General features: G+C 46.5%; 1 protein-coding gene across 1 annotated transcript in view; it reads left to right on the forward strand.

Annotated features, from left to right (window-relative positions):
- Positions 1-464: 464 nt before the first annotated feature.
- The window catches only part of LOC120997766 (ceruloplasmin), a 96,705-nt gene continuing 85,013 nt past the window's right edge, over positions 465-12,156 (forward strand). Inside the window, exons 1-2 of the mRNA XM_040428032.1 lie at positions 465-587; positions 6,839-7,100. Coding sequence (XP_040283966.1) covers positions 6,931-7,100 — 170 coding nt within the window. The 5' untranslated portion in view covers positions 465-587; positions 6,839-6,930. The remainder of the gene's footprint in view (positions 588-6,838; positions 7,101-12,156) is intronic.

Consider the following 12,156-nt stretch of genomic DNA (forward strand, 5'->3'; position numbering starts at 1 on the left):
CTTGAGGGCTAGCAGGGACTTTTAGGTTCCGGAGCATGGGCCCTCCTACCATCAAGGTTGGCTCATGTAGCTAGGAGCCAGGGTCAGGTTAGGGAAGCGTTTAGGAGGTGACCTGCTCCCTAATCCTGTCTTCATGGCCAAGCAGCCGTAACATCACCGGGCTTCACACGGCTGAGGATTTCCCCCATCCTCAGCCGTGACACATACATGAGTATAATAAATCGCTTTTACACGTCCTTTGGAAGGTAGTCTGCACTAATATTCCCTGCTTTTTACACCTTGGTAATTTGTGGCTAAAAGAGAGCGTGGGGGGGGGGGGGTATTGAAAAGATCTACATGTTGTGTGCCATCAGAAAAAGCTGTATGTCAAAGGTTGCTGCTTGATTACCAACAAGATAACAAGATAAGAAGTTTTGTGGACTTGCATTAACCCTTTTTTTTTTTACATAGTGTGATCTGCGGTGATTGTGAGTACTGCAAATGTTTCACCTCCAGAATAAGGTTGATTGCTACAGGAGTGGATGTTTTGTTTTATGTTTTAGAGAGTTTAGACTGCTCTTTGTGTCTCCTGTTTAGCTCCCTGATTGGTAAGTGGTGCGGTTGAAGAATTTTGAAGACTTTTTTTTGCATCATAATCTTGTTTTACCAGCTGAATACACTCTGATGGTTTGCATCATAGATACAGTCAAAGCTAAAGTCCCTTTAGAGACCCTCGGGATATAATATTCAATTTATTCAACGGTCTAATCGGACCAAAAATTCCCTTTAGGGGTCTCTAACTACTGATAAAATATATCTTTATTTAAACCTATTAAAATACTAAATAAGGAAACTCTTAAAGTTAAAAATATCAGGGTTCCAGTGATATATCAAAATTAGTAAATTTCTATCTGCTGATAGTTGCTAATGGCAACTCATGGCACTAGGCCAAGGTCAGCCCTTATATCGAATAATAAGCCTCACATATGCATTAGCTGTGAGCGTGTTAGCATGTTGAAATTGGGAAGCTAATAGAACAATTTTTAGCAGCAGACGTGGAATATTCCTGAGTTGTAGATTTTATTTATTTAATTTTTATTTTTTATTTCTTTATTATTTTTGTATTTTATTATTTATTATTGTTTTTGTTTATTTGTTTTATATTTTTGTATGTTGATCTCATATTTGTATATTAATCTCACCAGCTGATTAAAGTAGCAGCCTGCACACACTTCAAATGTAACCGCTTATCAGGGCTTTCAATGACTCTTGAAATGCCTATGTCCTGAGGAGGTTGCAACTTGAGCAACAGAATAACAATTCTTATCTCCTCCAATACATACACTCTGCAAGCCGATACAAATCACTGTGTATGAAATCTCTCTTATCTCCATGAGAGTTTTATATTTAACTCCTTATGGGTGAGCTGGCCACTTATACAACAACTGCTGCCTGCTAGTTGCCTGCTACATTCAGATTGCTCTATCCCCTGTACCATTCATCTCCATGAGAGTTTTGTATTTAACTCATTATGCACTGCCTGTGATATGCTGATAATCGCTCCTAATGCTTGTGGGTCTTTTCACTGGTCACTGTCTAAAAAAGGTGAGCGCTATACTAATGCACTCCTCCCGACATGTTTCACCACTGGCGTGGCTTCGTCAGGGGAAGTGGGGTAATATACAAATATGAGATCAACATACAAAAATATAAAACAAAAAAATAAAAACAATAATAAATAATTAAATACTAAAATAATAAAGAAATAAAAAATAAAAATAAAATAATAAATAAAATCTACAACTCATGAATATTCCACGTCTGCTGCTAAAAATTGTTCTATTAGCTTCCCAATTTCAACATGCTAACACGCTCACAGCTAATGCTTATGTGAGGCTTATTATTCGATATAAGGGCTGACCTTGGCCTAGTGCCATGAGTTGCCATTAGCAACTATCAGCAGATAGAAATTTACTAATTTTGATATATCACTGGAACCCTGATATTTTTAACTTTAAGAGTTTCCATCATAGATACAGGCACTATATCACTGAGAACAATCGTTAATTTCTAACGATAATTTGTTTTCCCTTAGTCCTAACAGCAGCACAGACGGGGTTAACTGCCCCCTGTGGACTGGTAGGAACGGCAGAATTTTTAATGAGCCCAAGAACCAATAATAAAGTTCCCACTCCCTCAAAAGGAGGGAACTAACCCCCAGCCACCGTGTTTTCAGCAAGCATACGTACTTAGGGTAGGAAATTTGTGTGCTGCTGTTAGGACTAAGGGAAAACAAATTATCGTTAGAAATTAATGATTCCCTTACGTCCTACCAGCAGCACAGACGGGGAGATAACAAAAAGAAACCCCTAGGGAGGGCCTTCCTGCCTGGCAGAATTAAGGATAGTCTGCCCAAAGGCCGAAAACTCTGCAAACTTAGCACCAACTCTGTAGTGCGTTATAAAGGTCGATTCAGAGCTCCAGGAAGCAGATTTACAGATTAACTCTAAGGGAAGATGATTTCTTTCCGCCACAGAGGTTGAAACGGCCCTAGTAGAATGGGCCCTAACAAACTCCGGAGGGTCCAGAGATTGAGACAGAAAGGACTCTCTAATGGGTTCTCTGATCCAGCGACTAATGGAAACTTTAGACGCTTTGCGGCCTTTAGATTTACCGGCAAACAGGATGAAGAGATTCTCATCAATCCTGAACTCCTTGGACCTATCCACATAGGTCTGGAGGCATCTCGATATGTCCAGAGGATGTCTGACAGGAACATCGGAGGAGGCGGAAGAAAATAAAACTGGTAAGGAAATTACCTGGTTAACATTCTGAAAGGATAAAACCTTAGGTCTGAAATAGGGTAAAAACTTTAAGAGGACCCGATCCTGCAAAAAGGTGATATATGGATGCAGAGCCGAGAAGGCTTGTAACTCCGAAACCCTCTTAGCTGAGGTCACAGCTAGTAAAAAAAACGGTCTTTAAGGTGACAAACTTAAAACCGACCTCCTTCAATGGCTCAAAGGGAGGAGATGCTAACCCATTGAGCACTACTGAAAGATCCCACTGAGGAATGGGTCTCAGTATTGTAGGCTTCAATCTCTCGGCTCCTTTAAGGAAGCGTTTGATGAGCGGATCCCGAGAATATGGCTTGTTTAGACAGGCCGAGATGGCAAAAACCTGAACCTTCAAAGTGGCCGGAGCAAGGCCCTTGTCTAGTCCATCCTGAAGGAATTGTAGTATGGCGGAAAGGGGCGGATCTGCAGACGCCACCTGGTTGGAATCACACCAAGAGGTGAAGATTCTCATCACTCTGGAGTATAGTGATAGCGTTCTCAGGACCGCCTGAGAGAGCACTTCTACTCTGGGAAGGGACTGATCAACCTCCAGGCTGTCAGGTTGAATCTGTGCAGATCTGGGCAGAGATGTGTGTCCCACGACACCAGGGTCTGCTCCGGGGGGAGTCTCCAGTATTGTCCCCGACTCATCTGAATGAGCTGGGTAAACCAGGATCTCTTGGGCCAGAACGGAATGATGGCTATTACCGAGGCCCGATCCTGACGGATCTTCATCATAACCCTCGGTATCATAGAAAAGGGAGGGAAGATGTAAGCCAGCCCGAACCTTCACGGTATCGACAGAGCATCTATCGCCAGGGGGTTGTCCTCCCTGTATAGAGAGCAGAACCTCTGTACCTTGGCGTTGAACCTGGTTGCCATGAGATCCACCTCCGGTAATCCCCATCTGAGGACTATCTGCTTGAAGATCTCCGGAGGCAGAGACCACTTCATGGTCGGTAATCCGCGACTTAGACGATCTGAAATCATGTTGAGGGACCCTCGAATGTGGGTGGCAGATAGATGGGATAGGTTCAACTCTGCCCACCGTAAAATTACCCCGATCTCTGAAAGAAGGGGTAGGGATCTCGTACCCCCCTGTTTGTTTATGTAAAGAACTGCAGTCATATTGTCTGACTGTACTTTCACCGCTTTTCCCCGGATCTGAGGGGCGAAGTGAAGGAGGGCTAGCCGGATAGCTCGCATCTCGCGGAGATTGGAGGAGAGATGCCGCTCCATGGGAGACCAAGTTCCCCGAACTATGAACCGTCTAGATGAGCGCCCCAGCCTACTAGGGACGCATCTGTAGTCAATATGAACCAAGATGGTTGGGTCATAGACTTCCCTGCAGGGAGATGGAACCACCATCTCAGGGAATTCCGAGTTTAGAAGGATAGAGAGTATAGGGAATCTAGCCCCGTAGGGCTGCCGTCCCACCTGTTCAAAACTTCTGTTTGAAGAGGGCGGAGGTGCCATAACGCCCAAGGGACTGCGTCCGCAGCCGCTGACATGAGCCCCAGCATCTTCATGAGAGTCCGAATGGATACTCGTCGTGGTACCGATAAGAACCTTGCTAGGTCTTGTACCCGGGACTTCCTCTCTGGTGTCAACTGAAGGGACATCTCCACAGAGTCGACTATGAAACCTAGGTATTGTATTGAAGTCGAAGGGCTCACATTCGATTTCTGACAGTTGATGATCCACCCTAGGCGGAGCAGAAAGGAAATTGCCAGATGAAGATGGTGGGTCAGAACTGGTACGGTGGCCGCCAAAAGGAGCCAGTCGTCCAGGTAAGGGACAATGGTCAGTCCTTGAAGTCTCAGTGCTACCACCACTGCTACCACCACCTTGGTGAAGATAAGGGGGGCGGATGAGATTCCAAAGGGAAGGGCGGCAAACTGAAAATGCCTGAGAACCCCGGAAATCTGGACCGCGATCCGAGAAATATTTCCGAGAAACAGGATGGATCGGAATATGGAGGTAAGCATCCCTGAGATCCAGAGTGGCCATCACATCTCCAAGTTTGAGGATGTGGATGTGGCTGACTGACCTTATGGTTTCCATACGAAACCTTGGCCTTATAAATCGATTGAGGTATCTCAAATCGATTATCATCCGGAGATCGCCTGTTTTCTTGGGAACCAGAAATACTGGAGAATAAATCCCTAGGCCCTGCTCCCCTGCCGCAACTTCCTCCAGAGCCCCCTTTGAAATATAGTCCTGGATGTAGGATTCTAAAATCCTCTGTTTGGCAGGCTGAAAGCCTCGATTGATAACGAATCTTTCTTGGGGGAGAGAGACGAGATCTATGAGGTACCCGGAGGAAACGATGCTTAGAACCCAGGGATCGGGCATTCTCCTGGGTCCAAACCTCCTTGAAATGGGAAAGACGCCCCCCCCACGGGGATCTGGGGAGAGGGTACGGGGAAAGCAAGAGGCGTAACGGCAGGGACAGCAGGGGCTGTCTGGGAGGCCCGCAGTCAGGAGGGATTGGCCTCCTTAGTGGGTCTGCGGGGGCGCCTCGAAGATCTTCGCTGCCCCCCCCAGTTTCTACGGGAAGTAGTCTGCTGGCCCTGTCTGCCCCCCGATGCTGACTGGAGCATCCTCGAAAGGGCTGTTGCGGAAGACTCTTGCCCTTTTTATCGGAGAGGCCCTCCATAATTTTGTCTAGCTCGGACCCGAAAAGCCGATCGTGCTCAAACGGAAGCCCACACAAATTATACTTTGAGGCATTATCTGCCTTCCATGGTTTCAGCCATAACGGTCTACGGGCTGCAGAGACTAAGCCCATGGTCTTGGCTGCGAGCTTTAGCTGTACTTGCGTACTGTCACATAGGAAGTCCATAGCCAGATTCACTGTTTTAAAGGCAGCCAGGATGTCATCACGGGATACACTCTGATCCACGTCAGTCTGGATCTGATTCAACTTATTCCTCAAGAAGGACGACACTTCGGATGCTGCTATGGCAGCAGATGCTGAAGCTGCAGCGGCTGAATAGCTTCTTCTTAGTGTGCACTCCGCCCTTCTATCAAGAGGGTCTTGCAGACTCGACCCATCATCTGCAGGCACCAGAGTGCGTCTAGACAACTTGGCTATGGCCATGTCAACCCTGGGAATGGACCCCCACGATTCCATCAAGGGTTTCGCCATTGGAAACATCATCTTGAATTTGCGAGTCAGGACTGGTCCTTTCTCCGGTTTCTTCCATTCAGTACGCATGACTGAACGAAGGGTCTCATTCGCCTTAAAGACACGCTGTGCCCGACTGGCGGGATCGGAGGACTCCCCAACGTCAACATCCTGGTCCCCCGACCTGATGGACTTCAAAAGTTTTTGAGTTTTTTCTGGAGGGAAAAAACATGAGGTTAATTCCTCCTCGTCAGAGGATGATGAGCCCACAGAAAATCTAACCCAAAAGGTCATTCAATCCCTCCCCCCCCCCTTCCCTGCCATGGAGTCAGCTGCGGCAGCGCATAGCTGCCGGTGAGGAGAAGCCACAAATAGTGACGTCTCTGGTGACGTCATCCAGGGGAGGCAGCGGCGAGCGCCGCAGACGCGGCGCCGCCGGAATCCCTCAGCCAGTGCCCGCAATAGAGAGCGACGAGAGGACCGGATCGCCGGAGCTCCCCTGAACAGCGCAAGGATAAAACAGGTTAGAGAGGGGAGGAGGGGCCAGAAGAAAAGGGCAATCGCAAAGCCCTAAGAAGTAAATACAAGGGGAAAATCTATGTCCTATCCCCAAAATCTATGCTCCCCCCAACTAAAAAGAAAAAAGGAGGGGGGAGCTACACGCCAGTCCACCTGTCCAAAGGACAGAAAAAAACACGGTGGCTGGGGGGTAGTTCCCTCCTTTTGAGGGAGTGGGAACTTTATTATTGGTTCTTGGGCTCATTAAAAATTCCGCCGGTCCTACCAGTCCACAGGGGGCAGTTACCCCATCTGTGCTGCTGGTAGGACGTAAGGAAATGCACGATTTGTGCAATCTGATTTTACTGGAATGTCTATTTACTTTTGTCAACAGAACTTGGTTGTGAAATTCTTGCAATAAAAACTGCCCATAGACTCCGAGCACAGGGACACTCTGCTTGTCACCAAGCGTGGCCACTTCTTTTAATGAGTCCCAGGATAATGAAGGTCTTAGTAATATTCCTGCTCACCATCTTGGACTGGACATGTGTGGAAGGGAAAGAGAGAACATACTACATTGCAATCAGAGAACAAAATTGGGATTATGCCCCCAGTGGGATGAATATCATTTCTGGAAAATCAATTGCTGATGATGAGTAAGTAACTATTATTAGACATTTGTATGCAGGATGGCAGAGAATTTAAAAGGATTTTCTGGTTTTTAATTACTCTTAATTATTGCTTAATAAAAAGGCATACAACATCCTTCTATGCTTTTTCTAGCATATCCCAAGATTTCTGCTTGCTGCCCCTGAGTAGACACATTCTTATTTACAATCAGTCAATGAAGTCCAGTCATGATTATGGTTTACTGACATAGGTGTGTAACACCCCAGAGTGGTGTTACTACTTCTGCACCTTGCTACTGTCTTTATTGGTCTAACCTCATGTCATCTTATGCATTTATTCCAGGTCCTCCACACTGTGCATTTCTAATGTTATGTAACGGTTCATGTAATGTGCCTGGTTCACCAGCACGTGGCAGCAAATATGGCAGAGCTACAGTTAGATATAATGGAACTTTCCATTCCATTCTAACCCCACCCTCTGGAGAGAGGTGAGCGAGCCCTACTTCCTGTAGGAAGGGTAGGGCAGAAGTTCTAGTCAGTCTAGTTTACCCCCTGCTAGGGGAAAAGTGTGCAGGGGCACGTCTCTGCTGGACGTGCCCACGCCAGCCAGAGCACCTTAAGCTCTGCTGGCCATGGAGGCCAAAGCTTAAAGCCTCAGGAGCCAGGAGGAAAGTTCCCCGGCATAACATAGAGTCAGACTACAAAGTGAAGTGCAGCATACAGAAGAAGCTGAGTACTCAGTACAGCAGAGTCAGAGAGAAACAGATATAGCAGAGTGGAGTTTGCCTGCCAGTTTCATGCTAAAGCCTGCTGGAACCAAGACAAAGCCTGTAAATCGTTTTGGAGAAAGTTTATGCAAAGTAAAGCTGCCATTGAACTTCATCTCAACATCTGGACTCAAGTTATTCTTTTATCCCTCAATTATTCCCCCTATTTATTGCTTCAGAGGCAAAGCCTGGGGTCCAGACGTATCCAGGTAGAAGCACTGTGACACCCATAAAGAGACATTTTGGTCTGCACTATACCACTTGACAATTCCTACACCTGGGACACATTACATAGAGGGCCCTGGGGGGAGGCTGCCCATTGCAGGTGCAGAACTTATTACAGATTTACAGTGAATGACAGCTCTCTCTTGTAATAAACCGTGCAGCTATATCAGTAGGGCAGGGATGGCCAACCTGAGGCTCTCCAGATGTTGCAAAACTACAACTCCCAGCATGCCCGGACTGCCAACAGCTATCAGCCTACAGCAGGGCATGGTGGGAATTGTAGTTTTACAACAGCTGGAGAGCCACAGGTTGGCCATGCCTGCAGTAGGGCATGATAAGGTTTTTAGCTGTAGGGGTAAAGGCTCATGCACATTGCTATATTACAGCTCTGTTTTGTTTAGATGTCCATGAGGCCTATAATGCACCTCTGTATGTCTCTGACTTCATATAGAGTCATATTGAGGTCAGTGTTGTTGGATCATATCATGCTCTACTGGGCTCTGTAAGTGTAGAATTTACACCGGGCACTATACTATAATCATATGTAGAAAAAAACTTGGCTGTTACGAAAGAAGGGAATTATCTAAGTGGTTCCCTGTTTTTCACCTTTTAACCCATATACACTGCGTGCAGAATTATTAGGCAAATGAGTATTTTGACCACATCATCCTCTTTATGCATGTTGTCTTACTCCAAGCTGTATAGGCTCGAAAGCCTACTACCAATTAAGCATATTAGGTGATGTGCATCTCTGTAATGAGAAGGGGTGTGGTCTAATGACATCAACACCCTATATTAGGTGTGCCTAACTATTAGGCAACTTCCTTTCCTTTGGCAAAATGGGTCAAAAGAAGGACTTGACAGGCTCAGAAAAGTCCAAAATAGTGAGATATCTTGCAGAGGGATGCAGCACTCTTAAAATTGCAAAGCTTCTGAAGCGTGATCATCGAACAATCAAGCGTTTCATTCAAAATAGTCAACAGGGTCGCAAGAAGCGTGTGGAAAAACCAAGGCGCAAAATAACTGCCCATGAACTGAGAAAAGTCAAGCGTGCAGCTGCCAAGATGCCACTTGCCACCAGTTTGGCCATATTTCAGAGCTGCAACATCCCTGGAGTGCCCAAAAGCACAAGGTGTGCAATACTCAGAGACATGGCCAAGGTAAGAAAGGCTGAAAGACGACCACCACTGAACAAGACACACAAGCTGAAACGTCAAGACTGGGCCAAGAAATATCTCAAGACTGATTTTTCTAAGGTTTTATGGACTGATGAAATGAGAGTGAGTCTTGATGGGCCAGATGGATGGGCCCGTGGCTGGATTGGTAAAGGGCAGAGAGCTCCAGTCCGACTCAGACGCCAGCAAGGTGGAGGTGGAGTACTGGTTTGGGCTGGTATCATCAAAGATGAGCTTGTGGGGCCTTTTCGGGTTGAGGATGGAGTCAAGCTGAACTCCCAGTCCTACTGCCAGTTTCTGGAAGACACCTTCTTCAAGCAGTGGTACAGGAAGAAGTCTGCATCCTTCAAGAAAAACATGATTTTCATGCAGGACAATGCTTCATCACACGCGTCCAAGTACTCCACAGCGTGGCTGTCAAGAAAGGGTATAAAAGAAGAAAATCTAATGACATGGCCTCCTTGTTCACCTGATCTGAACCCCATTGAGAACCTGTGGTCCATCATCAAATGTGAGATTTACAAGGAGGGAAAACAGTACACCTCTCTGAACAGTGTCTGGGAGGCTGTGGTTGCTGCTGCACGCAATGTTGATGGTGAACAGATCAAAACACTGACAGAATCCATGGATGGCAGGCTTTTGAGTGTCCTTGCAAAGAAAGGTGGCTATATTGGTCACTGATTTGTTTTTGTTTTGTTTTTGAATGTCAGAAATGTATATTTGTGAATGTTGAGATGTTATATTGGTTTCACTGGTAAAAATAAATAATTGAAATGGGTATATATTAGTTTTTTGTTAAGTTGCCTAATAATTATGCACAGTAATAGTCACCTGCACACACAGATATCCCCCTAAAATAGCTAAAACTAAAAACAAACTAAAAACTACTTCCAAAAATATTCAGCTTTGATATTAATGAGTTTTTTGGGTTCATTGAGAACAGGGTTGTTGTTCAATAATAAAATTAATCCTCAAAAATACAACTTGCCTAATAATTCTGCACTCCCTGTACAGGGATGTGAACTTTGCTGCAGGGCAACCACCAGGCTTTTACCTCTTGGAGTGGTCTCTGTTGAAGTAACCGCTGACCCACGGGTGTCAAGAGACACTGGTGCGGTACACTGAGGGATCAGACAAAACTGAAGTCAGGGACAGGCTGAGGTCAGGGCAGAGAGCGTTTGTGCAATCCAATAAATATTCCAAGGTCGGGTGGGGGCAGCACAGTGTCAGAACAGAGATCAGGCAGAGGTCAGGTCAGGCAGCGAAGGGAGAAATCTGGGAAATAGGCAGAAGTTCATACACGGGTAGATGAATATAGAAAATGTACCTTCCCACAGGGGAAGAAGATTAGGGTGCTCGCTTACCCTTTAAAAGCCAGAGAGACAATGCACCTTATTGGCAGACTTGAGCCTGAGAGAGAGGAGAAGAGGGAAGCTGGCAGTGCTACTTAGGTGACCCGGCTCAGTAGTTAGGAGAAGGGGAAGGCCGGTGGGTGTAAGGCGCCAGCAAACAGGAGTGCAGGAGCGGGTAGGAGATGTGGCAGCTGTGACCACTAAGAAGAGAGAAGCGTTAGTGGGCATGGACCACCCACATAACACTGACTTTATATAGCAGATATAAATCAGTATACGTTCACATATGTATTGGGGAGCCTGACTGTCCCCCAGAATATGGATCAGAACTTGCTCAATCCTTTGTTCTCTTATGATATAAGCACTGCCAGTGATGCATGGCAAAGGATTTCCCTATAGAAAAAACATGAATGAGCATGCCTGTATATGAGGGAGTCATTGGGGTCAGAGGAGCATTCACCTGTCCCAGTGCATTATAAGAGTTCCGCTAAACTACTAAAGATGAGCCTAAAGGCACGCTTGTCAACTGCTTACTGTGGCAACTAGCAGAATTGTGAATGCAGCTGCGGACTATAATAAAGGCTGAAATTCAGGATCATTGAAATATAAGTAATACAATGTATTTGCCAATTAAGGCTACTTTCACACTTGCATTCGGGGTTCCATTATACACAGCACATATCCGCCGTTATTACCACGTTCCGTTTGAAGGCTCTCACAAGCGGCCCCGAACGGATCCGTACAGCCCCAATGCATTCTGAGCGGATGCGGATCCGCTCAGAATGCATCAGTTTGGCACCGTTTGGCCTCCGTTCCGCTCAGCAGGCGGACACCCGAACGCAGCTTGCAGCGTTTTGGTGTCCGCCTGGCTGTGCGGAGCCAAACGGATCCGTCCAGACTTACAATGCAAGTCAATGGGGACGGATCCGTTTGACGTTGACACAATATGGTGCAATTGCAAACGGATCCGTCCCCCATTGACTTTCAATGTAAAGTCAGGAGTCCCTATTAATATACCATCAGATCGGAGTTTTCTCCAATCCGATGGTATATTTTAACTTGAAGCGTCCCCATCACCATGGGAACGCCTCTATGTTAGAATATACCATCGGATTTGAGTTAGATCGTGAAACTCAGATCCGACAGTATATTCTAACACAGAGGCGTTCCCATGGTGATGGGGACGCTTCTAGTTAGAATATACTAAAAGAACTGTGTACATGACTGCCCCCTGCTGCCTGGGAGCACCCGATCTCTTACAGGGGGCTGTGATCCGCACAATTAACCCCTCAGGTGCCGCACCTGAGGGGTTAATTGTGCGTATCATGGCCCCCTGTAAGAGATCGGGTGCTGCCAGGCAGCAGGGGGCAGACCCCCCTCCCTCCCCTGTATTTAACTAATTGGTGGCCAGTGCGGCCCCCCCCCTCCATCCCCTGTATTTAACTCATTGGTGGCCAGTGCGGCCCCCCTCCTCCCTCCCCTGTATTTAACTCATTGGTGGCCAGTGCGGCCCCCCCTCCCTCCCTCCCCTGTATTTAACTCATTGGTGGCCAGTGCGGCCGGC

The sequence above is a fragment of the Bufo bufo genome, chromosome 4, assembly GCF_905171765.1.
Source record: "Bufo bufo chromosome 4, aBufBuf1.1, whole genome shotgun sequence".
Taxonomy (NCBI): Eukaryota; Metazoa; Chordata; class Amphibia; order Anura; family Bufonidae; genus Bufo; species Bufo bufo.